The 27,672-nt window shown below is 40.3% G+C and overlaps 1 protein-coding gene and 1 long non-coding RNA gene across 51 annotated transcripts in view; one reads left to right on the top strand and one right to left on the bottom strand.

Annotated features, from left to right (window-relative positions):
* PHF21A (PHD finger protein 21A) overlaps nucleotides 1-27,672 on the bottom strand; it is a 191,465-nt gene that overhangs the window by 6,156 nt on the left and 157,637 nt on the right. For 34 of the 50 annotated variants that reach the window (XR_013403261.1, XR_013403265.1, XR_013403263.1 and 31 more), the window contains 5 exons: nucleotides 15,775-15,873; nucleotides 12,384-12,435; nucleotides 11,580-11,659; nucleotides 11,063-11,123; nucleotides 8,031-8,194 (listed from right to left, as the gene is read on the bottom strand). Coding sequence is in view for 42 of the 50 variants with exons in the window: in XM_015114221.3 (XP_014969707.1) it covers nucleotides 8,031-8,194; nucleotides 11,063-11,123; nucleotides 11,580-11,659; nucleotides 12,384-12,435; nucleotides 15,775-15,873 (456 nt within the window). In the remaining 8 variants the exon portion in view is untranslated. 50 annotated transcript variants of the gene reach the window in all.
* LOC144334255 (uncharacterized) lies at nucleotides 4,814-25,885 on the top strand. Its single transcript, XR_013403933.1, has 3 exons — nucleotides 4,814-5,378; nucleotides 23,204-25,204; nucleotides 25,721-25,885. It is a non-coding gene; the product is annotated as an uncharacterized LOC144334255 (long non-coding RNA).

Genomic DNA, 27,672 nt, shown 5'->3' with positions numbered 1-27,672 from the left:
GTTTGCGGACAATCAGCTGCCTCGGTCCAGGAGTACTCAAGAGAAGTAGGAATCACCATTAGCACAGGCCCCTACTCACTCCATATAGCTAAGGCTCCCCGAGTGGGGACAGTACAATAGTCCCCCCTCATCCATGGGGGCTATGTTCCAAGACCCCCGGCGGATGCCTGAAACCTCCGTACTGAACCCCATATATATGTTTTTCTACACATGCAAACCCACGATAAAGTTTAATCTATAAATTAGGCACAATAAGAGATTAACAACAGTGACTAAGAAAACGGAACAACTATAATGATATACTGTAATAAAAGATGTGAATGAGGTCTGTCTTCTTTTTTCTCTCTCAAAACATCTTAATATTTTCAGACTGCAGTTGACTATGGGTAACTGAAAGAGTAGGAAGTGAAACCTCAGATAAGGGAGGACTACTGTATACTTTTTTTTTTTGAGATGGAGTCTCGCTCTGTCGCCCAGGCTGGAGTGCAGTGGGATGATCTCGGCTCACTGCAAGCTCCGCCTCCTGGGTTCCTGCCATTCTCCTGGCTCAGCCTCTCGATTAACTGGGACTACAGGTGCCTGCCACCACACCCAGCTAATTTTTTGTATTTTTAGTAGAGACGGGGTTTCACGTGGTAGCCAGGATGGTCTCGATCTCCTGACCTTGTGATCCGCCCACCTTGGCCTCCCAAAGTGTTGGGATTACAGGCGTGAGCCACTGCGCCCGGCAGGGACTACTGTATTCTTAAAATTAAAGAGTTTACAGGAGAGGTCTATAGTCGCCTAGGCCAAAATTAACATTATAGGCGATACCTAAGAGTTTATTATGTTTTAGTAGAGGACAACCTACGTATAGGCATGGAAGTCCATTCATCAAAGTGTTTCACAATATGATACAAACAATTCTCATCACCTATCAATTTTGGGGGGAGTTTAGAAGGACTGGGAAAGAAGACAGACAAAAATTGGAGTTTTCTTGCTTGCTCAAGAAGAAAAAAATACAGTGAAAGTTCAAAGGGGAAAATATTAAGTCAGAACACATTAAATTCATATGCGAGTTCTTTCTAAAATGAAGAATTTAAAAAGCCAAAGCAACAGCTGACAATATTCTCCTAAAACCAGTATTTTGTGTTTGCTGTTCAATGGGCCATTCTATTCTGGGAGGCTTTATCCCTATAAAAACTTCACCAGCTGGAAAAAGATGAGCAGCCCCAGTCTGTTGTGCCAGTCCTGTCTCTCTACCACCCCCATCACAGTGATAGTTATAGGACCCAGGTAAGTCTGCTGGAGTCTCTGAACAGAAGGCACCATCAGAATAAAGCAGATCTACTCAAAACTGGAAGAGGAGAACATAGCCAAAAAAAAGAGCTATTGAAGAGGTCTTTTCCAGTGAGTCAACCCCTAGCTCATTCTCTGGATGGGATTAAATCCACTGAGAAGGACACCAGGGAAGGGAAGACTGAAGGGAAGTGCCAGAGGTGACCCAGCAAGTCAAGCCAATGTGCCGCTGTGGTTTTCCTGGCTATTCTGCCAGAAGGTCTAATACAGAAATTATGCACAGGATGAATCCCTCCTTTCTATGATGTAATCCCTCCACCATCACCACTGAAGGAACACATCGTCATGGACCTACAATTTCACTCCAAGGGAAACTTGCTCTGTAATCCACTAGGGTATCTGGCAGCCCAGAAAAGAGGCTACAAAAGTTTTAAGATACATCATAGTGTGGATGGATTTTAATCTTTTTCTTTTCTTTTTTCTTTTTTTTTTTTTTAAGACAGAGTCTCTTGCTGTGTTGACCAGGCTGGAGTGCAGTGGCGCGATCTCGGCTCACTGCAACCTCCGCCTCCTGGGTTCAAGCGATTCTCCTGCCTCAGTCTCCTGAATAGCTGGGATTACAGGCGCCCACCACCACGCCTGGCTTATATATTTTTAGTAGAGACAGGGTTTCATCATGTTGGTCACGCTGGTCTCGAACTCCTGACCTCATGATGCGCCCACCTCGGCCTCCCACAGTGCTGGGATTACAGGCGTGAGCCACTGCGCCTGGCAGCTTTTAATCTTCCTTAGTAGGAAAATGTGACCCCTGGACAGTAAAAAAAATACTTAACATATGTTCTAAAATATTACATGTGAATGTAGCCTAATAGTTTAACTTCTAGGCACCAAAAGAGGTAAGGTTTCATCCCTAGATCAACTACGATTTTCTTCCTTCATTATTAAAATCAGGCTGAGGGCTATTCTCCTCTAGAGGGTCAGCCTTTCTTGAAACTTATCCCTAAGTGGTGAGTCTGCGTCTTTAGAAAGTTTATTTAAAATGTGTGATTTTAGAGACTGTTTTACGTGAACCATAGAAAAAATTATCAGTGATGGAGTGAATGAGACAAACTGGGCATCTTATTCGGCGGCACTTGGGATAAACGAAGAGGTGTTCACTTTCCTTTGCTTCTGAGCAAGGAGAACATCAAGAAATAGAAGGCAGAAAGACAGAAAATAAAAACTAAATTATTTATTTAAGTTCCCAAAGGAAACTTCCTATCTTGTTTATAGATCCTGTAATTTTTGATGTTAAGATTCCTTTTCACTCTTAAAGTTACTGAGGATTCCAGAGAGCTTTTATATGAGTTATATCTATTAATATTTACTGTAGTAACAGTTAAAAAACAATTTTTTTTGAGACACGGTCTGGCTTTGTCACCCAGGCTAGAGTGCAGTGCTGTGATCTCGGCTCACTGCAGCCTCGACCTTCCAGGCTCAGGTAATCCTCCCAACTCAGCCTCCCAAGTAGCTGGGACTACAAGCGCATACCACCATGCCTGGCTAATTTTTTAATTTTTTGTAGCGATGGGGGTCTCACTTTATTACCCAGGCTGGTAAAAACTTTTAATTCTGAATTACAGAACCATGAAAAATTACAAACATAGTATATCAAAACATTTTTAAACTTCAAAACACAGAGGTACACATTCCATTAGCTGCCAGAGTGACATCATCATCACACATCATGCAATATCAGGTAAACTCCACTGTTCCGTCTTGAGAGAATGAGAATGAAAATGGCAAATGACAGTTTAGTATCATTGTGAAAATAGTTTTGATTTTATGACTCCCTGAAAGAGTCTCGGGAACTCCCAAACTACACTTTGAGAACTGCTGCCCAGAGAAATGAATATAAGATGCCAAAACATTTTATCCATACAGAACCGGTTCTTTGCCTAAAAAGAGCAGAGGAAGTGCTACGGAGGCACCATGCCAGGTCAAAAGGCTTAGGCTTTGATGACTGACCAAATTATTACTATAAACCAGAGAGTAGGGAAGTTGAAAGACAGCTGGCCCATGATGCTTGGCTAGGCGCTGAGGAGGTGTGTTTTTAGGAAGCACCATGGCAATATCAACTGTAATTTCATTAAGTGATAAAAATTTTTTTTTTTTTTTTTTTTTTTTTTTGTTGAGACAGAGTCTCGCTTTGTCGCCCAGACTGGAGTGCAGTGGCCAGATCTCAGCTCACTGCAAGCTCCGCCTCCCGGGTTCACGCCATTCTCCTGCCTCAGCCTCCCAAGACGCTGGGACTACAGGCGCCCGCCACCTCGCCCGGCTAGGTTTTTGTATTTTTTTTAGTAGAGACGGGGTTTCACCATGTTAGCCAGGATGGTCTCGATCTCCTGACCTCGTGATCCGCCCATCTCGGCCTCCCAAAGTGCTGGGATTACAGGGTTGAGCCACCGTGCCCGGCCAAAAAAATTTTTATAATTATATTAACGTATCTTCCCTTCTCATAAAAATGATGATAGTGGCAACAAGGTACATCTAGAGGATTAGTGCCTGGTAGGTCCTGTATTACACCAAGTCCCTCAAAATGGTTATTGATCCCTAGAAATGCCTGCCTCTCAAGTGTTATTATTTAATTAATGTTGTTGGAACTTATGCTACCCAGCAGCAAACATACAGAGCCCTGTGTGTTGATTTTAATCACTGCCACTACTGGGATACAGTAAAAGGAGAAGTCAATTATTTTAAAAATGTGTTCTGCTGAGTTTAACTTAGGGAGTTTGTTAAAAAAGCTTTCTTTTACCTTTAGATTTCTGAAAAGAAATATGTTTCAATTTTAAGACAAAACCTGGCAGAAGCTCTTAGTTTGTGAGTTGATGAGTGGATCCTTTGGGTTCAATCTTTCTAAGAAAACCATAATCCCATTTGGCCCAAAAAATACAACAAAAACAACACTGTTTAGGAGAGAGACTCACATGCAGAACCACAAAATCATCTGTCCCGGAGCATTTGTGTACCACCCTAGAGGGAGAGCTCTACCAAGAGGCCAATGAGCTGGCGATCCTTTGGCAATACTTCAACTGAGAAGAAGTTGGGACAATCTTTGGCGCTAGCAAACAAGATTTCTGAGACAGACCCTGCTGCTTATTAACAGGACAGTTAGAAAACCTGTCAATTATTAATGCCAAAAGTTGGGAAAGCTGGACAAAATGCTGAATCTTTACAGAATGATGAATCTGTAACCACCAATGACGTCTAAGGAAGGAAACAAGGAAACCCGTCAGAGAACAGAATTCTTCTATGACCCTAGTCCTCCAAAGATAACATTTTCTTTGTTGCCTCTGGAATTTTAACTCGGAATATTCATATGGCATTCTGCTGCTCCTTGGAGAGGGGTGTGCCATTAGGAGGTTCTGAGAACCTTCAAGTTCAAAGGACATTTCATCTTAGGATGGTCAATGACAAGCTCTGTAATTCACCAAATAACTGAGACATGTGTGAAGTGAAACTCTTTATTTCCCTCCCCAGATCTGCTCCTCTTAATCTTTTTTTTTTTTTTTTTTTTTTTTTTTGAGACGGAGTCTGGCTCTGTTGCCCAGGCTGGAGTGCAGTGGCCGGATCTCAGCTCACTGCAAGCCCCGCCTCCCGGGTTCACGCCATTCTCCTGCCTCAGCCTCCTGAGTAGCTGGGAGTACAGGCGCCCGCCACCTCGCCCGGCTAATTTTTTTTTTTGTATTTTTAGTAGAGACGGGGTTTCACCGTGTTAGCCAGGATGGTCTCGATCTCCTGAACTCGTGATTCGCCCGTCTCGGCCTCCCAAAGTGCTGGGATTACAGGCTTGAGCCACCGCGCCCGGCCTCCTCTTAATCTTTAGTAAATGGAAGCTTCATCTTTCTAGTCATTTAGGCCAAAAACTTTGGATTTCTCCTTGACCATTCTTTTTCTCATAACCCATATTCAATCCTGATGGCTCTTCAAAATATATGCAGACGTGATCACTTTTCTCCATCTCTGCTTCTTCCATCAAATTAGGCCAAGCTATCATCATCATATTTCTTTCCTTTTTTTTTTGAGACAGGGTCTTGTTCTGTCACCCAGGCCAGAGTGCAGTGGTGCAATCATGGCTCACTGCAGCCTCAACCTCCCATGCTCAAGTGATCCTCCCACCACAGCCTTGCAAGCAGCTGTGACTAAAGGGGCACACCAATATGCCCGGTTAATTTTTGTATATTTAGTAGAGACAGGGTTTCACTACGTTGCCATCACACCTCGCTAATTTTTTAGTGTTTTGTAGAGACAGGGGTCTTGCCATGTTGCCCAGGCTGGTCTTGAACTCCTGGGTTCAAGCAGTTGCCCACCTTGGCCTCCCAAAGTGTTAGGATTTACAGGTGTGAGCCACCGTGCCTGCCCATCATCTCTTGCCCGGACAATTGCAATAGCCTCCTAACTGGTCTTCCTGCTTCCATCCTATTTTCCCTATAGGCCCTTTTCTTCTGCATATTTTAGACACAGTGATCCTTTTTAAAATCCAAGTTGATTTTGCGTACACCTTAAAAATAATAGATGCAAGCAAGAATCATTAAAGGATGCTAAAAACATTAGGTAACAGTTTGTTGGGAACAGTTTTTATACAGACTCAAAGCTATCTCCACCACAGGAAAAAGGCATATTTACAGGTAGAAAAATCTGACAGAAAACTATCTGAGGAGACGCAAGTTAACATCATCAACAGGAGAGACTGACAACATGTGCCTCCTGCTGTGATGCCCTGATAACAACCCATCGTCACTTATTAGCGCTCCTGCAAAAATGCATACCCTGAATCTACTGCTGAGAAAAAAAAATCACACAATCCAAACGGAAACGCATTCTACAGAGGAACTGGGTATCTTTTTAAAAACATCAATGTTATGAAAGACAAGGAATGAGAAACTCTTCCAGAATAAAGGATTACCAAACAGACAATATCATGACAATAAATGTCAAGAGTAATCTTGAATTGGACCCTGGAGCAGAAAAAACAAAGTGTCACAAAAGCAAGTAAGGGACAAATGGAGCAATCTGAATATGGACTGTATATTTTATATAGTAATATTTTACTAGTGTTAAATTTCCTCAATTTGATAAAAGCATTGTAGCTACATAAGACAGTATTTTTGCTCTTAGGGGATATATAGTGGAATATTTTAGGGTGAAGATTCATGAAGTCTGCAACTTCTTGTTAACTGGTTCCCCCAAAATAAGTGTGTATGGTAGGTGAGAGGCATATGTGGCAAAATGTTAACAACTGGTGAATCAATGTGAAAGATATACATTGGTTCTTTGTACCATTATTGTAACTTTTCTGTAGGTTTGAAAATTTTCCAAATAAATATTGAAAAATTATGTCACTCCTCTGCCCAAAACTCTCTAATGGTCTCCCATTTTACTGAGAACGAAAGCCACAAAGTCCTGCGCAACTGGCCCGGACACCTCTGAGGCCTCATTTCCCACCACCCTGGCCAGCTTGCTCTGCCCCACTATCCTGGCCCTCTTGCTTTTCTTTCAAGATGCCACACACACTCCCACTTCAGGGCTTTGAACTGCTGTTCCCTCTGCCTGGCAGGCTCTTTCCCCAGATCCATGGTTCACTCCTTCACTTCCTGTCAGAGAGGCTTCACCACTCTTCATAAACATCAGCCTCCAGCCAGTATGCTGTATGCCCTTAATCCACTCCAATTTTGTTTTCTTTTTAAGAGATGGAGTCTCACTCTTATCACCCAGGCTGGAGTGCAGTGGCGCAATCTCGGCTCACTGCAACCTCCGCCTCCTGGGTTCCGGAGATTCTCCTGCCTCAGCCTCCTGAGTAGCTGGGATTACAGGAGCGTGCCATGCTCGGCTAATTTTTGTGTTTTTGTAGAGACGGGGTTTCACCATGTTGGCCAGGCTGGTCTTGAACTCCCGACTTCAGATGATCCGCCTGCCTCGGCCTCCGAAAGTGTTGGGATTACAGGCGTGAGCCACCACGCCCAGCCCCATTTTTCTTCATAGCACTTATCATTACCTGACATATTATATATTCACTTTCTTATTATCTGCCTCTTCAGATGAGCTCCTTGAGGACAGGGAGTTGGTTTTGTTCCCTGCTGTGTCCCCAGTCCCAAGAACAGCACTTGGTCAGCAGAGTAGCGCTCAGTAAGTATCTGCTGAGTGAATTCTGAGCTTTGTTGAGGTTCATTTAAACATTCAGAGCACTAGTTCACATTCCTGCAGTTTGTGGGTGAAGGGCTACTAAGTATTTGACAGATTTTCAAGAAGCTGTTTCTGATCAACTCTGCTGAATACATTTGCTCTAAAGAAAACTTTCCACTTCTGGAATTGTATTTGAAGCAGCAAACAAGGGCTGCTGGGGAACCGTATGCCTTGTTCACTTTTCCCCACTCCCAAAACACTGATGACAGAAACCTGCACACCTCTCAATTATATGAGCTGATCTCCCCGCCCCATCTGTTTTCTGAGAACTCATTCACAGTAGATCAAATTCAGACTCTGAAAGCTGGCTGAGTTCCATGAGGTTATATTTAACATGTTTCTCAAGGACATGGAAGGCCTGGAAACTCAAAAGAAAGCTGCCTTACATGGTATAACAAGCATTCTATAGGGTTTAATTGCTGTTCCAGGGTTAGTCAAGAAGGTGCAAGTCGGTAAGGAGACAACATATGATAACGCTTTTCCCAATTTAAGCTCTCAGAAAGACAGTGTGCTTTTCCCAAGTTACTTACGTCTGTGGAGGTGGGGCTGGGCAGGGACACAGGCTGAACAGGTGCAGGGAAAGTGAATGTGGTCTCTGTCTTTTCATTTTCAGGGGAGTCAGGATGACTGGATTGGGGGGATGTTGGGGTAAGGGCTCCAAACCCCAGCACTGCATTGTATTTTGGAGGACGACCTATATACCAAGAGAAGGGAACAAAAGGGAAAAAGGGGGAGGGAAAGAGAGGGGGAAAATGATCTTACATACCTTTGGCCAGTGTTCCTCATTGGCTAGCATGGAAAAGGAAGTGAGGTAGCAGACAGAAGGTTAATTCAACAGTCCCAAAGGAAGGAAGAGAAGCAAAGATTTAAATGTCATTAGAAACAACTACATGACTCTCAAGAGAAGGGAGGATAAGAGAGCTCTGGAGAATGACAGAAGGTGCTGGCTTATATAGAAAGACCTCACCTTGGGCAGATTGTGGTGAAGTTCCTGGACTATTGCAATTTGAGATTTCTAGTGCAAGAACCAAGATAACAGAGCTCAGTGGGAGCCAGGGCCAGGAATGAGTTTATTTTTATTTTTATTTTTTATTTTTTTGAGACGGAGTCTCGCTCTGTCACCCAGGCTGGAGTGCTGTGGCGCGATCTCGGCTCACTGCAACCTCCGCCTCCTGGCTTCAAGTGACTCTTCTGCCTCTGCCTCCCGAGTAGCTGGGACTACAGGCACATGCCCAGCTAATGTTTTGTATTTTTAGTAGGGATGGGCTTTCATCGTGTTAGCTAGGATGGTCTCGATCTCCTGACCTCATGATCTGCCCATCTTGGCTTCCCAAAGTGCTGGGATGTGAGCCACCCTACCCGGCCGAGTTTACTTTATTTTTTCATATCTTTTGCATACTGTTCTCGAAGTTTCTCTGCAATCAGCATTCTCACAATACTATTAATGATTCTCAGTTCCCACAGACTGATTTATTTAGGATTTCTGCTTTTCCTTCTCTCTTCTGTCTGCATTTTATGAGGGTGGAGACAGGCAAAATTCAAGTTAACTATTCTTACCCTTTGCTGGTAGAGCTATTGAGAGGTATGTTCTGGGAGGAGCTTGAAACCTAAGAGCTTAAAAGATGCTTGGGCTTAGCAATGAATTTTTAAGTATGAATTTTAAAGTATTTCTGTCCCTGGATACCCTCCCCAGTTGACTGGCAGCTGTCTCTCCATTTTACATGACAAACATCCTGATGAACTACATCTCTAAAAATTGGAGCTGTTTAAAAGTCTCAGGAAAGGCCCTGGCATCAGCACTCCTGAGACATCTGATTTGTATAAGAGCGTTTTGACTCAAACCTCAAGGCTACAAAGCAACTTAAATGAGCCCCATGGGTACAGAAAGTCTAGGGCAGCCACTCTTGCCTCACCACATATCTAAGTCAGGGCCCTTGTCTTCTAAGGGCCAAGGTCATTGCTTCTAAGCTATGAGTGATCAAATGTATATGCCCAATATACCAAGGGGAAAAAAAGGTACAGAGAGGTACGAAATTGCCTATAAGCACTGGTAAATGGTATGTAGGATCATGACTTTGCCAACAGTTATGATTTATATTAGGATTATGCACAAGAGTCATGATTCTGTCAGATGTTACAAAAATATTACCTCTCTGTGTTAAATTGGTGATGCCTACAGTACAAAGACAGTTCTTACTGGTTTGTCTTTATTAGGGAGTTCAGTGCTGCTGGAAGGGGAAGAACAAGATGAATGCTCTCTTGTTTACCCACAAAAGGCATATCCTAGGCACTGTGGATGCAGGCTTTTATCCTCTGACCTTGGCAAGAGATGCCAAGGTCTTTCTGGCTCATTTAACCCCTGTCCTCTTAGCAGATGCTGCCCACTATCAGGCCAATTATTGTGGCCTCTGGCTGGGGGGCTCCTTTTTGAGAACTGCATCGGGGTCACTAAAAAAACCACCAAACACAAAACAAAACAAAAATAACTTAGAGTACTGGTTACTGTGGCCCAGGAATCAATATAAAGTCATGACTTACAGTTTCCCATCTAAATATTTTTGAGTACTTGAAGGACAGGACTGATGAAACATTAGAATGGGTTACTAAGGGTGGCTATGATATCTTTTTTGTGGGGAGGGAATGGTAATAGTGTAGTCCTGCCTAAGGCAGACAAAGGGTCAGGATGACCTCCTGAGCTTCCAATAGCTCTGAGACTGTGTGTGCACATGCAAAAATTAGTATGCTACTCTACTCACTCTGCAACCTTTCTAGCCTGGAACTATAATTCAGGGACATATTACCATGTGGAGAAAAGGACCTTGGGATGTATTACTGACATCAAAGAACATTTCAGTACCTTGTTTATGAGCTCAAATCCTGAGCTGTTAAGACCTATTTAGACCTGCATGGTGAGAGATGCTGCTCCTGCTGCTGTTTTTTCTGCTCTGCCTAAAAGTAAGATTCTGGAATGTCCATGGGAAGGTCTGAAATATGGGATTGGAGCTCTTTAGGAATCTGTTCTTTAGGAAGCCTGTTTTGAGAGTGACCTTTACTTCCTTAGTTGGAGATGTCCTCTTTTCAAAGATTCTAAGTTCTCAAGTGTGGCTACCTCTTTCTTTCCTGGAAAGTCTGCAGCTCCAAGAAACTCAGCGTCACACTCTGGCCTTGCCAGCAATAGGACAACCAAGACACTATTAGGAATACCTTGGCAACGGCAGTGCTCTGTTCTGCTTAATGACACTCAAATGCTTCCTTTTACATGGGGTTCTGTTCACTGTGCTACTCATGGATGGCCTGGCAGGCTTGGGGCAGAAATGCTACATTAAGCCATTCCCCTGAGTCAGCTTTGCCAGAATCCTAGTAAAGTCAGCTTTTGATTCAACATACAGAACTCTAATAAGAAATCTCATTCTCTTTTCTCTCCCATTCTCAGAGAACAACAAAACTATTTTCAAAGGATAGAGGAGTTAGGTCCTATAATGATGGGAGGAGGGAAGGAGAAGAAACACACACAGAAAGCAAAAGCAACAGCAGCAAGGGAGAGATATAAAAAGGTCCTCACCTCTCTTCCGGGTCCCAGGGTGCATTGTGCTGTTTAGGTATGTGACTGCACTCTTCTTACGCTTTGAGGATTGAAGAAGGAAAGGTGACTGTTGAATAGTGTGGTTATTACTAATACTGGCACAAGCTAAAGATCAAGCACAGCATGACTGTCAACATGCCAACTAGTTAGTGCTAATCATCCTAAGGTCTCAATGCTCAAGGGTTTTATTGTATGTACTTGGCTCTCAGAGACTATCTCAGAGAAGTCTGCCTCTCTTGCCGATGACAGTTGTATTGAAGTCAGGATGAATTAAAATTTTAAGGTGGGCGTGTATCTGCTGAAACTTAGGGAAAAAAACCTAAGGGGTAAGCAGTGACTAATAAAAATGATAAGTCAAAAAAAATCTACCACTTCACAGAACTGGCCAAGTACAATCAGGGTGCTGTTCTTCAGCAGGTTTTCAGAGGGGAGGCACCGAACAGCTCATAAATAAAACTGCAACGTGAGGGAAGGGCCAGGCGCTGGCCAGTAATACCTCTGGCTCAAAGACTGCTCCGCTGTAGACCGGATTTGCTGTTGTTCTTCTTTTTCGCTCTTGCCTCTTGCTTTGGATTTCTTGAGAGAAGAAAAAGTTTTGATTAAAAGAGAGACATGGAGAACCTAAAAAACTTAACTTCATTGTTTTATCTATTGGCTTTCCCATAAGAAATCAGAATTAGGGACGTCTCTGTCTCACTGAAGCCTCAACAGAGGCAAGCACACTACTGGCAGCAAATGTGTAGGACCAGCTACTCTCACCTGCAAGACCACGATGTCCCACACGTGGCTCTCTGTGGAGAGTTTAACAATAGACAGCCCTTGTAAACAAGCTGTTCTGATTTTTAGACTGCTGTATATTCAGGTCTGGATGAGCTTTATCCATAAGACTTAAACTGAATAACCAAAGTTCACCATTCTTGAATTAAATAAGCAGGACAGGTACAGCTTTGTAACTGTTCTCAACATTCTGATAACCTGGAGTGACCAGAAATTATAGACTTGTTGGAAGAGCGCTTGCTACTTTGTGCTGTTCGGAAAAAGAAGAGTTCCCCTAAATGAACAGAAGTCACCTTAATTTAGGCAACTGGCGAGGTTTTCCCAGGACAGTAGTTTGGATAATGATAGGAACATTAGACAGAGGGAAGGCAATTTTCCCACTAAAGGAAATAAAGTCCACACTGGCTGAATCATACTCTATTTGTGTTCCAATTTTCTATTCTAGGAATTCAATCAAACACCATTTTCAGGAACAAAGCTGTGGGCCAGAAAAAAAGGCAGTGCCAAGAATATCTTCTCTTACCTTCTAGATGGTCATGTGTTACCAACCCTAGAGACACCATGAAGGCAAGTTTCTGTGCCAGAGAAACAAAAGAAGAATATACTTCAGTCTGGGTTCTCACAAAGCCAATCGCCAGTTCCTAGTAGGACATTAGGGAAAGCCAGCCCAGTGGGCAGGTCACATATGAATGCACAAGAGCAGACGTTCTCTAAGGAGCCATGGAGATCCTCTACAGCAGGGGTGTCCAAAATCTTGGCTTCCTTCAATGTGGGCCACATTGGAAGAAGAAGAATTGTCTCAAGCCACACATAAAATACACTAACACCAATGATAGTTGATGAAATTTAAACAAAAAATCACAAAAAAACCTCACGATGTTTTAAGGAAGTTTACAAATTTTTATGGGGCCACATTCAAAGCCATCCTGGGTCACATGTGGCCCATGGGCCACAGGTTAGAAAGTTTGCTCTAGAGGCTCTCTGGTCTAACAGGGCCAAAAGAGAAGGACTGGGGCCTCATCTTCTTTCTCAATGACAGAAATCAGTATCTTGTGCGATCCGAGTTCCCCGCCCCACAGAAAAATCCTCTTAAAAAGAAGAGGATTTCATACTCACAAAACATGCAGAGGGTTTTAAAGAGCCTCCCATTTAACAAGCTCCAAATTCTGAGTGTTTCACTTGTCACGACTGGGTCCCAGTTTCTCACATTTATACTGCCACAATGCTAACTCACAGCTAAATGATTTTTAGGACAATGCTAACTCACAGCTAAATGATTTTCAGGAACGACAGCAGGTGTTTCTGCTGAATACTATGATTTTTCAATCACACGTGAACCTAAAAATTATGGAGCAATTTCTCTTTGAAGACCACTCTTAGGACTCCATCAGAAACTAAGCTGGTGAAAATACTGGGCCCCGAAGATGGAATGTTAAGACTTTTCAAGCCGGAGAGGGAAACAAATTGATTTCTATTCTTTTCTTTGCTTGCATGTGGTCTGAAAAGTGTGTCTTCATTTTCTGTTGTACTACTGCATGCAGTTTCTAAATATGCCAAATAATACATTATCAATTTCTTTCTCTGATGAATAAAGAACATCTTCAATTGTAAAAGACATACTCCTGTAGAGTTATTTATACCACAATTTGATCTTTAAAAGTCCTGACATCTTATCCTCGATATGCTACTTTGGCCTGAAGTGATAGGGTCAGTCTATTTGAAAATAAACTTCTTCACCAAGCCACTTGAGAACACAGAAATGTCCTTTACTGGTAACTTCAGAGTCCTGAAGAAATGTTTTTATATTATTTCTTATTTCAAAAACTTAGATGGGTACCTATCCCCTTGACAGCCAGATTAGTCCGGTAAGAAAAAGCAGTCTTGGCCTTTCCAGTTTTCTAAACTGTATGTTGAAGTGACATACACTTTGCGGTTGCCAACTGACTACATTCCTAATTTTCACTATTCCTTAGAAATATAATCAAGATCAAGAGGCTCTCCCCTAACTGTTGCTCTTTTGATGAAGCAGTGTGTGGACTGATATTCAGATGCACCCTTTTTTAAGCAAGTAACAGCACCCTTCTTGGCCACTCACACCCAAATCATCTTTGCCAGTTTAGATCAAGTTCACAAAATAATTAAGTGAGAAAAAAATTCCTCTCTTGTGGAATAAATTTTTTTTTTTTTTTTTTTTTTTTTTTTTTTTTTTGAGATGGAGTCTCACTCTGTCACCCAGGCTGGAGTGCAGTGGCACGATCTTGGCTCACTGCAACCTCTGCCTCCTGGGTTCAAGCAATTCTCCAGCCTCAGCCTCCCGAGTACCTGGGACTATAGGCACGCGCCACTGCGTCCAGCTAATTTTTGTATTTTTAGTAGAGACAGGGTTTCGTCATGTTGGTCAGGCTGGTTTTGAACTCCTGACCTCAGGTGATCCGCCCATCTCAGCCTCACAAAGTGCTGGGATTACAGGCATGAGCCACCATGCCCAGCCTAAATTTTTGATGATAGAATAAAAAGCTGCCAAGAACTTTTACCTCATATATGTACCCCACATATGCCAAGAGCTAATTTACTTTGTTTATGGCAGTGATTCTGTCCAACTAGAAGGTGAACTATCTGCTACTACACATGATGGTACTTGCTTGCCCACACTGGGTCTCGCTCCATCACCTAGGCTGGAGCGCAGTGGCACCATCTCAGCTCGCTGCAGCCTAGACCTCCCGGGCTCAAGTGATCCTCCCACCTCAGCCTCCTGAGTAGCTGGGACTATAGACACGCGCTACCACACCTGGTTACTTTTGTTTATTTTTTGCAGAGACAAGGTTTCACTATGTTTGCCTAGGTTGGATCCTTCAGTTTCCTTTGATAGGGAAATTTTGCTCAATTTTTCCTCCTCAGAGCATAATACTTGTTATTAATTCTGTGGATGATTTCACAAGTTCCTCAGCAATTTCTGTGGCTAGTATTTCTTTTTGGCTCAAGTTTTGGCCCTCTTTTTAAAGATAAAATTAAAAATTCATTCATTTCATATCAGAAAGAATTATATTTTGTACTTGTTTTAGGAAACCTGAACTGGCCCAATAAATCACTACTTTAAAAAAATGGCATGAAGCTTTGATGACTTTATGCCACTATTTCACATGGTTTCATTATGAAGAATGCACTAAGGATAGAGGCAAGTGAATTACTGGTCAAATGAAATCTAACTGTCAGATATTCATCATCATATTACCTGTCTACATTTTCTGTTTATAGCTGCTTATGCAAAAGCATCAAACTGAAAAAATCTCCTTGTCTAAGGACATAGAGATTCACATTCTATATTTTTATCAGGGTCTTCTTTGCTATTTATGTTTATAATTGTATCCTAAATTGTGGTATAGATGTTACTATTTTCATCCCTACTTTTGTGCTTCAATGGATTACTTTTGAGCTAATTCATTTTGGGTTTGGTGTTCTAATGTAATACAATGGTTATAACAAAATGCACATTTAATAACTGCAATTGATAATATAAATACACATTAGCTGAGTGAACTGGATATCTTATAAATGTTGGCTGAGACAAACACAACACAGTAATGATTAGGAACGCAATGGGACAGCTGGGAAAATCATCGTTCATCTTAACATTTCGAATTTGTAACATGCATATGAAGAATAATGTTTTAAAAAACTTTTCCTTTGATACAATCAAAATGCCTATGTACAAGTGCATGGACCCTCAAGACTACAGTCTAAGAATTCCACTCTAGACCAATTTGACTTGGCAATAACATTGCTGAATAATAAAAGTGCATTAGAAGATGAGCATCAAGTTCGTTTCATCATTCAGAGAGTAGGTGCCCCTTCTGGTACATGAGAATAAACCATACACCATAGACTGCAACCTGCCTTTGGAAACACAGGCCTACCTGAGGGTTCTCCTCCCGTTTTGGTTTGGGTGCAGCAGGTGGGGTGACGGTGCGGTTCTCTGTTTGTTTCTCATCTGTTTCTGTGTGAGATTTAACTGTCTAGGAAAGAAAAATTAAATAAAAATTCAGAATTTGTTTTTTATTAAAAGGGTGAAGCAATCAGAAGTTTAATAGTAGCAAGAAAGAAGACAACATATTCAAATGTGGAACATATTAATACAAAAGTTAATACTATAGATTTCATGGGGGGAGGGGCAACTAAAATGTAAAGCCCCTGTTGAAGTTATTATATTGCATGGCTACATATGGATCTATAAATACAACCCTAAATAAGGTATATGGAAAGAAAAATACAATTTAATTCCTAAGTATAAAAATATGGTACAGGTTGTCCTTTCTGATTTCCATGTATTTTAGGATGTGGGGGTAGTTTCCCAGAAGCAAGCCTGCTGATTTTTTTTGCTGCTGCTGTTGTTGTTTTGAGAAGGAGTTTTGCTCTCGTTGCCCAGGCTGGAGTGCAATGGCACTCAGTTCACTGCAACCTCCGCCTCCTAAGTTCAAGCAATTCTCCTGCCTCAACCTCCCTAGTACCTGGGATTACAGGCACCCACCACCACACCCGGCTAATTTTTGTATTTTTAGTAGAGACGGGGTTTCACCATGTTGGTCAGGCTGGTCTTGAACTCCCGACCTCAGGTGATCTGCCCACCTCAGCCGCCCAAAGTGCTGGGATTACAGACATGAGCCACCCACTGTTTTTATATTATAGGTCAAGCTCCAGCCCACAACCTGCTTAAGATCAGAATGATATTGAAAACAACTACATACACAGCCTTCTATTTCAGAACACTTCCAGTCATAATCTCAGAGAGACTGCAGAACTACCCTTACATGGAATATTAAAAATCTGTCTATATAATCCATCAGAGGAGAGATGCAATTGCTAAGAGTGGGCCATCTTGCAAGAGGCTGACTTCCTAATTTTTCCAAGCCTCTTCTTCCAGAAGCGTCTACTCAAGCAGAAGAAACACCAGTTGATTACCATCTTCAAATACTAAAGGTAGTTAGCATACTGGTAGACTGGGCTTGCACTACTATTCTCTTTTTTTTGAGACGGAGGCTGGAGTGCAGTGGTGCGATCTCGGCTCACTGCAACTTCCACCCCTCCAGGTTTAAGCAATACTCTGCCTCAGCCTCTGGAGTAGCTGGGATTACAGGCACGTGCCACCACACCTGGCTAATCATTTTCTTGTATTTTTAGTAGAGACTGGTTTCACCATGTTGGCCAGGCTGGTCTTGAACTCCTGACCTCAAGATCCACCCACCTCGGCCTCCCAAAGTGCTGGGATTACAGGCATGAGCCACTGTGCCCGGCCCCATTACTATTCTTACCATGACCAATGGCTAACTCATTTTATGAAGTTCTCTGTAAATACTCAAATAATTTTAAAACAGGAAATATAAAACTGTAAACACAAACCTAATTTACTTTTTCAAAATTAGAAAAAATGTGGAAGTAATGCTCCTTTCATATGGCAACAATAATTAAATAAGTGAGAATAAAACTGGTTATTGATGGGCAGGGGCTACATGAGACTTTGGTCCTACAAACAAGACATCTAAAGCTCTCAAAAATCATTATGCTGGAAATATTTTACTAGATCTGAAAAACTAACACAAGCAGAAAGATCTTTCATTTTCTTTCCTGGTCACTTCCATATCTTCCTTCTGCTTTTATATGATTATGTAAGGAAAGCGTAAGCATCTGCCTTATCAATACTGTGGCAACCAGTGCTCTGGGGCACAAAGGCTGCTTTGCATTTTTTCCCCACTGGTGTTCTCTCATATTTCCCCCTTTATACTAAAAGCTATGTAAGAATGGGAATTGTTTTATGCACCTCTTGTTTTTGCACCCCTTTGCGCCTATTATGGTACTTCATGCAGAGCAGGTGTACAGTAAAGAGCTGATTGGTCTTTTGAGTGAAGAGTATGATCTAAGGGACAATCACTCAGGTCTTTCTCTCTCCATCACACACACACACACACACACACACACACACAATTTTTAATCAAAAAGGACACATTTCCTCCATAAAACAAACCACCAATGGGAAAGTAGTTTACAGTGACATTTTAAAAGTCCTGGATGCCCAGAAAGCTTATTTTCATGTCTCTTTGAATAGGAAGGACAGAAGTATGATGGAGGAGGGAGAAAAGAAGGTCAACTATAAGGGTGTGCTGTTCCATTCCAAGGCTGTGTGAAGTCTCTTGGAGTCTCTTACTTACATTTCTAAGGCTGAGTAAAGCAATTAGCGGCAATGCTTTTAAGGAAGGGCAAATCAATTCCTCTCCACTAAAAAATTACCCAAGGTTTAAATTTCTCTCTCTCATGCAAGAAAAAGTATGATTATCTCAGTGCTATATAAATAATACCAAAAGTATCCAAAAACAAAAATACAAATAAAACAATCAAGACATTGGTGGTAGTGGAGGGTGTCTTTCATTCATGGATCTCTTGCTCTGGGGGAAGCCAGCTGCCACGTTGTGAGCAGCACTACGGAGAGGCCCAGGTGTGACGAACGGAACCTCCAGCCAACAGCCAGTGAAGAAGAAGTGAGGTCTGCCAACAACCATGTGATGAGCTCAGACGTGGATTATTAAGCTGTAGCACAGTCTTAAAATTACTGCAGCTCTAGCCAACTAGTTTGACTGCAAACTTGTGAGGGACTATCAGCCAGAACCATCCAACTAAGTTACAGACCAGAAGGAAATGGGTTAATATATTTAAAGTGCTGAGCAAAAAAAACCCCTATCAACCAAGAATTCTATATCCTGCAAAACCATTCTTCAAAAATGGAGAAATTAAGACACTCCCAGATAAACAAAACCAGAGGACATTCACTACTAGTATACTAGTTCTAAAAGAGATGTTAAAGCGAGTCCCTTCAGGCTGAAATGAAAGGACACTAGACAGTAACTGGAAGCCATATAAAGAAATAAGAACTCCAATAAAGCTAACTAGATGAATAAATATAAAAGCCAGTGTTATTATTTATTTTATTTTTAACTTCTCTTTTTGTTTCCTATATGACTTAAAAGACAAATGCACAAAGTAATTATAAATCTGTATTAGTGGGTACACAATGTATAAGATATAATTTGTGACAGTAACAACATAAAGTGGGGGCAGAACTGTATAGGAGCAGAGTTTCTTTTTCCTTTATTGTCATTGGCAAAGCTTTTATTATTTATTTATTTATTTATTTTTATTTTAGATTTGAGGGTACAACGCAGGTTTGTTACATGGATATATTACATGATGCTGAGATTGGGGCTTTGACTGAAACCATACAAGCAGGGTTTTAAAAATCTAAGCTGGGGTTAATTCAAACTAGACTGTTAAAAATGTATGAATGTTAACTGTAATCCCCATGGTAACCACTAAGAAAATAATTATATACAGAAACAGAAATGAGGAAAGCATGAAAATGACACACTAGGAAAAAAAATCAAACCAAAAGGCAGTATTAGAGGAAATGAAGAATAAAAAACATAAGATATACAGAAAACAAATAGCAAAATGGCATTAAGTCCTTCCTTATCAGTAATCACTTAAATGTAACTGAATTAAACTCACCAATTAAAAGACAGACTGGCAGAATGAACAAAACACATGATCTAACTATATGCTGTAAGAGAGACTCATTTTAGAGAAAAAGACACAAAAAGGTTGAAAGTGAAAGGATGTTTATAATGAATGGCTATAGGACTATCGGACAAAAGTGACTTAAAGTCAACAACTGTTACAAGAGACAAAGAAGCTCATTATATAATATACTGACAAAAGGGTTGATTCAAAAAGATGATATAACAGTTATAATCATATATGTACCAAACAACAGAGCCCCAAAATATATGAAAAAAATTTCGAAAGAATTGAGGACAGAAATAAACAGTTCTACAATAATAAATGGAGACTTCAATATCCCACTTGAAGTAATGGATAAAACTTGTGCAGAGATTAAAAAGGACATAGGGAACTTGAACAACACCATACACCAATTAGACTTGTCAGGCATATGAAGAATACTCCACTACACAAGAGCAGCATGCATATTTTTATCAAGTGTACATGAAACATTCTCCAGGACAGATTATATGTTAGGCCACAAAACAAATATTAATAAATTTAGAAAGACTAGAATCACATAAGTGTATCTTCACCAACCACAATGGAAAGAAGCTAGAAATTAATGACAACAGAAAACTGGAAAACTCACAAGTGTATGGAAATTAAACAATACATTCTTAAACAAGCAATGGGTAAAAGAAGAAATCACTAGGGAAATTAGAAAATACTTTGAGAGAAATGAAAACAAGGCCACAACATACCAAAACTTATGCGATGCTGTGAAAGCGGTACTCAGAGGGAAACTTATAGCTGCTAAGAGTCTATATTAAAAAAGAAGAAAGAGCTCAAATCAATAACCTAACTTTACAACTTAAGAAACAGAAAAAGAACTAAATTCAAAGCCAAAAAAAAAAAAAGAAATTAAAAGACTAGGATGAGGATAAATGAAATAGAGAACAACAACAAAATCAACAAAACCAAAAGGTGATTCTTCAAAAAGAATAACAAAATTGACAAACCTCTGGTTTAGACTAAGAAAAAAAGAAGATACAAATAACTAAAACCAAAAATGAAACTGAGGACATTACATCTCACAGAATTCAAAAGGATTATAGGAGAATACACTGAGAAACTGTACACCAACAAACTAGACAACATAGGTGCAATGGAAAATTCCTAAAAACACACACATTACCAAAATTGACTCAAGATACAGAAAATCTCAACAGACCTGTAACAACTAGAGATTGAAACAGTAATCAAAATTCTCCCCCAAAAAGAAAAAGTACAAGATCAGATGGTTTTATTAGTGAATTCTACCAAACATTTGAAGAATTAGCACCGATCTGTCTCAAATTCCAGAAAATACACTCTTAAATCATTCTACGAGGCCAGCACTACTCTGATACCAAAGCCAAAGACACCAAAGAACAGAAAATGGGCTGGGTGCAGTGGCTCACGCCTGTAATCCCAGCACTTTGGGAGGCCAAGGCAGGAGGCTAGCTTGAGCTCAGGGTGGTTCAAGACCAGCCTGAGCAACATGACAAAACCTGGTCTCAAAAAAAAAAAATAAAAAAAAATATATAAAAAAATATATATATTATATATATTATATATAATACATATATTTAATATATATATAATATATATATATAAATTAGCCAGGCATGGTGGTGCACAACTGTAGTCCCAGCTACTTGGGAGGCTGAGGCGGGAGGATCACTTGAGCCGAAATCGTGCCACTGTACTCCAGCCTGGGTGACAGAGCAAGATCCTGCCGTGTCTCAAAAGAAAAAAATTAAATTAAATTATAGGCCAGGCTTGGTGGCTCATGCCTATAATTCTAACACTTTGGGAAGCCAAGGTCGGGGGATCACTTGAGCCTGGGAGTTCAAGACCTGCCTGGGCAAGAAAGTAAGACCCCATCTCTACAAAAAAATGTAAAAAAATTAGCCAGGGATGGTGGTGCATGCCTGTAGTCCTAGCTACTTGGGAGGCTGAAATGGGAGGATCACTTGAGTCTGGGAAGTTGAGGCTGCAGTGAGCAGCAATTGCACCACTACACTCCAGTCTGGGTAACAGAGCGAGACCCTGCCTCCAAAAAAGCAAAAACAAAAAGAATAGAAAATTACAGACCAATATCCCTTATGAATATAGATGCAAAAACTCTCAACAACAACAAAAGTTCCTCAACAAAACACCAGTAAACTGAATTCAAGAGCATATTAAAATGATGATACACCATGATAAAGCCAGATTTATCCCAAGAATGGAAGGGTGGTTCAACGTAAGAAAATCAATATAATATACCATGTTAACAGAACCAAAGGGGAAAAAAAAAAAAATGACATCTCAATTGGTGTAGAAAAAGCATTTGTCAAAATGTAGCACCCCACTACACACACAAAAAGGGTTAACTATGTGAGGAGATATATTAATTAGCTTGATTACATTAATCATATTACTATGTATATCAAACCATCTTATTGTATACCTTATACGTGTACATTTTTTATTTAAAAAATTCCAGTATCTGTTCATAAAAACACTTTTCAGAAAGCTTGGAATAAAAGGGAATTTCCTTGACTTTAGAAAAAACATTTATGAAAACACAGCTAACATCATACTCAATGGTGAAACCTTCCACTTCAGATCAGCGACAAGACAAGAATGTTTGCTTTCACCATTGCTATTTGATATTGTACTGGAAGTTTAGGTCAGAGCAATTAGGCAAGAAAAAGAAATAAAAGACACCCAAATTGGAAAGGAAGATGTAAATCTCTATTTGCAGATGACATGATCCTACACAGAAAAAAACTCAAAGAATCCATAAAACAAATACTAGAGCTAATAAATAAATTCAGCAAAGTTGTAGGGTACAAGATCAAGACAAAAATCAGCTGTGTATCAAAGGACTGTATCAAGAAAGCAAAAAGGCAAACTACGGAACGGGAGAAAATATTTGCAAATCATGTATCTGGTAAGGGTCTAGTATCCAGATTATATAAAGAACTCTTACAACTCAACAACAGAAAAACAACCCAATTTAGAAATTTGCCAAGGATTTGAATAGACCTTTTTTCATTGATGTACAAATGGCCAAGAAGCACATGAAAAGATGCTCACCATCATTAGTCATTAGGGAAATGCACATCAACACTACTTCGCACCCACTGAAATGGCTATAAATGAAACAAAAAGGAAAGTAATAGGTGTGGTAAGGATGTGGAGAAAATGGAACGCTCATATACCGCTGTTGGGAATGAAAAATGATTCAGTTGCCGTGGAAAACAGTTTGGCAGTTCTTCAAATAGCTGAGCAGAATTACTGTATGACCTAGCAATTTCTACTCCTAAGTATATACCCCAAAGAACTGAAAACAAGTAGTCATTCAAATGCTTGCACATGAATGTTCACAGCAGTACTATTCACAATAGCCAAAAAGTGGAACCAACCAATGTCTTATGATTTCCTAGGTCTATCAAGAGATGAATGAATAAACAAATTGTGGTATATACATGTCATGGAATATTATTCAGCCATTTAAAACAGAAGAGGGCACTGATACGTATTACCATATGGATGACTCTCAAAAACATGCTAAGTGAAAGCAGCCAGACATAAGAATCACATATTGTATGATTCTATGTATATGAAATACCCAGAACAGGTAAATCTATGGAGACAGAAAGCAGATTGGTGATTGCCAGTGGCAGGGTGGAGGGCAAAAGTTAAGTAACTGCTTAATGGATACTGGGTTTTATTTTGGGGTAATGAAAATGTTGTAGAACTTAATAGAAGTGGTGGTTGCACAATACTGTGAATATACTAAATGCTACTGAACTGTTACTCTAAAATGATTAATTTTATGTGATTTCACCTCAATTTTAAAAAAAACATTGGATTAGAAAACAAAAAAGAATTCATAGATATCTCTTTGATGCACCTGAAATTTGGTCTCTATCTGAGATTATAAACCATTACGCAGACTCGAAGTTGTCTTGTAGATGTTATTTTCTGCCTATATGGTGTTTAAACAGTTACCAGTATTTTAACAACTAGGCAACTTTTAAAAACATCTGGATTTCAGGCTTTTCTTGAAAAAGTCTCCATGTGATAAAACTTTGTTATTGCCAAGAAGCAGCTGCTTCCTTGAGCTGAAGCATATTACTGTGCAGTTTGCCACAGTTTCTTCCATTTTCTATTGTCAATTATTATCACGCTTGTCTTACTTATTATTTTAAAGGGGAATTAAGAATAAACGTGGGATATCTCTTATACTCATGTTCCCACTGAAAGTGGAAAAATAAATAAAAAATCCAGTTGTTTACTCCTAGCCTGTTTCACTCACTTACATCTCCTCTTCGAACCCACGGTTATCAGAATTTGCAACTCCTATTCTTTTTGGTATCATAAAAGAATCCAAAAACTCTGCACAAACCTAGAATGAAGTTAATCAAGTACACTTTATATACCTGTCTGCATGAAAAATCAAAGTTAGGCAGATGCAAATAAATGTCCAAATAATTTTGTTCATCCAGATTGGGATTGAAGGCAAAGCAAAACTCATGGTTTGGTCACTTGGATCTATTTTCCCTACTATAGCACCAGTATTAAACTGGGGTAACGGGAGGCATTAGCACGGGTTTACTAAACAGGGAAAACAGAAATTTGAAGATAATACATCGGATAATATTATTATCTTGTAAGTACTCCTCTTTAGAAGATACTGTGTAGATTCCTATGAAATTTATGGTAATGTGGCAATTTTTTTCCCCATAGAACCTTAGATATTTTTCAGTAGCTCCACCTTGACGACATACATAGAAGTCTTTGTTGCAGGGTGTGCAGTGGGGTGGAGAAGAAAGAAACATAATTCCTGAGAACTCCATCAGGCACAGTCTAATAAACATTAAATACCTTATCTCATTTCATCACCAACAGGTGTTAGCCCCATTTTAGAGCGCTGGAGAGGATAAGGACACAAAGGGAGGTGATGTGGAGGCTCTATCATAAGTCTTCTGGCTTCATCTACTTTTCTGTCTAAAACAAGTATTCAGCTTCAGAGATTTTTAAACCTTACCACTTGTTTTCTCAGAGCCACAATGTAATGTGGTTTCTAATAAGGGATAAGATCTCTTATCTGGGGTGGATAAGGAAGTTGGTTATGTCTGACAGGGGAAGGACACATGAGACCACTGCTGTTAGAACTGGCATTGCCTTCTCCCATTCCTATGCCAATGTGGGAGGCCATGCTTCCTTCGCCTGGAGACACAGCCTCAGTGCCTGCTCCAAACACACTAGAAACTGAGTTCCGTGAGGGTACAGGCTTTAGTTTATCCACCTTACATATGGGCACCACATGCAGCATAGCAACCAGCACTTAACACATTTTTATTAAATGAATGATGTTATTATCTAAAGGGAATAGCAGAAAGCAAAAGGGAACCCATTTAGCCTGGTCATAGAGAGAACGTTGGATACAGGTTTGGTAACTCTGTGAACAGGTTCTTCCATGGCTACAAACATTACGTTGTTTTACCTTTAGCTCTAAGATCTATGAGATCTCTTACTGGCTATAAATGTGATATTGGAAATGAAATATAAATAGAAAAGAAGGCTAGTTGAAAGAAATAAAGTAAGAGAATCCAGAGAATGCAATCTAGTGTAAAGAGAGACTCTACTGATTGGGCTTGGTAACCTCTAAGACTATTACACCAGGCTGCCCAGCAAACTAAAATAACAATGACTGAATTCCTTTATTAGACCAAAAAGAAGAGAGAACATTGGCCGGGTGTGGTGGCAGGCGCCTTTAGTCCCAGCTACTTGGGAGGCTGAGGCAGGAGAATGGTGTGAACCCAGGAGGCGGAGCTTGCAGTGAGCCAAGCTGGTGCCACTGCACTCCAGCCTGGGCAACAGAGCAAGACTCCGAGAGGGAGAGAACATGAAATTTACTGCTACAAAAGAAATTATTTTAATTCTTAAGAATTCAAGGATATCTTTTTGTAATATTATAATTAAAATAAAAAGCTCTATCAACATGAAGGCCAGGACATGAAAAGATGTTTAAGATCTATTAAAGTAGGAAAAAAAACAAATTACAAAATATATAGTTTGATTTTGGTTTTTGCTTAAAAAATGTTTTACATGTACATAGAAAATATCTGGGGGACGTGCGTGGTGGCTCACGCCAGTAATCCCACCACTTTGGGAGGCCTAGGCAAGTGGGTCACCTGAGGTCAGGAGTTTGAGACCAGCCTGGCTAACACGGTGAAACCCTGTATCTACTAAAAATACAAAAATTAGCCAGGTGAGGTGGTAGGCACCTGTAATCTCAGCTACTCGGTAAGCTGAGGCAGGAGAATTGTTTGAATCTGGGAGGTGGAGGTTGCAGTGAGCCGAGATCCCACCACTGCACTCCAGCCTGGATGACAAGAGTAAAACTCTGTCTCAAAAAAAAAAAAAAAAAAAAAAAAAAGAAAAAGAAAAGAAAAAAAAAATCTGTAAGAATATAATCTAAACTGTTAATAGTAATTAAGTCTTGGGGGTAAAATTATGGTAAAAGTTTATTCTCTCTTTAGATTATGCGGAAAAGCACTTTCTACAATTTATATTTTTGTAATGTCTGAATTTGTTTTAAAAATGAACTTGTATTATCTTTGTAATCAGAAATGTAAAAATGAAACCAAAATAATGTCTCCTAAAATACTTTTATCAAAAAAAGAGGTAAAGAGAAATAATATTTAATAACCTAAAATAGTGTTGTGAAACCAGGTTCTGAGAAACACTGAGGCTCCTCAGAAGTTCTTTGAGAGCCAGCGCAAGACAACATGTCCCCACCCAAACTCATGAGCTTGAGCATCTGACTCTCAGTAGCTTAATACCAAAGTTCTGCTGTCAATAAGTTTGAAATTTTCTGTTTTAAAATATGTGTAAATAATTCATTTCTGGGCTGGGCGTGGTGGCTCATGCCTGTAATCCAGCACTTTGGGAGGCCGAGGCAGGCAGGTCACCTGAGGTTGGGAGTCTGATACCAGCCTGACCAACACGGAGAAACCCCGTCTCTACTAAAAATATTAAAATTAGCCAGATGTGGTGGCTCACACCTATAATCCCAGCTACTCAGGAGGCTGAGGCAAGGAGAATCGCTTGAACCTGGGAGGTGGAGGTTGTGGTGAGCTGAGATTGTGCCATTGCACTCCAGCCTGGGCAACAAGAGCAAAACTCTGTCTCAAAAAATAATAACAAGTAATTTATTTCTGAATGTTTCTCAAAGCACTTCCTGGGGTTTGAATAGGTTCCCCAGGAATTGAGACGTGTTCTTGTATTTCCTAAGCACAGATTTTGATACCTAGAGCTTCTTGAGTGCAAGGTCTACTGCATTTGTGAGCTGCCTGGGTATAAGGCCTAGTACTCTATGCATAGGTGCCTCTGCTCAAGACGACAAAGGCAGCTGGCAGCATCTGAACAGCCTCTCTGAATCATGGTCCATCCAGAAGCAGAAGATTCAGGATCACCACAGACTATTTTCAGATAAATGAGAAGTCAAGACTGAACAATTAGAAATAGGTCGATGACTTTTTAAAGCAACTTTCTTGAGAGAGAATGCTTTTCTTTGCCAAATTCTTCTTTCTCATCACTAGTCGTTTTTCAAATAGGATACGGCGACTGCCTATAAATCCTTTTTGTTGTTTTCAGAGGTCTTTCTGCTACAGAACCTTCAAGTATTTTTGCAGGTTACTTGTATGTCTCTAGCCTCGTTTTTTAAGATAAAATCTGACTTCAAGAAATATAAATGAAATGTTTCAATATTTGAGCTAAAATGTCTGCATCCTCTAAAGTTAACAGAATGCTTTTTGGAAATTTTAATTTTTTTTTGTTTGGCTCCCCGTTATCTGTAACAATCAAAGAAAAGTCTTTGAAATGAAATCCCTTTCCCTGTTTTGTTTATTCTTTCTGACTTTCACAGTCCTGTCTTCATCTGGATTCTTATTGGGCCGAAACTAACATGGCGTTTTCTGTTTACTACCTCATCTGTTTCCTGACGGAGGGTAGCAGAGCCTATGAATTTCCACATCAGAACCACCAGGGGGAGCTCACTCACACAGGAATCCCAGCCCATCTACGAGGGGATGGTGGGAAAAGCAACCCAACTTTCTTCAGTAAGAATGACCCTTCTGCACGTGGATGAATTATCGCACATAAGCGACATCTTACTGACAATAGTGGTGAGATGAAGAGCCCTTGAGAAAATGTATTTAGAGAAA

This window comes from Macaca mulatta, chromosome 14 (assembly GCF_049350105.2).
Source record: "Macaca mulatta isolate MMU2019108-1 chromosome 14, T2T-MMU8v2.0, whole genome shotgun sequence".
NCBI lineage: Eukaryota > Metazoa > Chordata > Mammalia > Primates > Cercopithecidae > Macaca > Macaca mulatta.
This window is presented reverse-complemented; position numbering and strand designations above follow the sequence as displayed.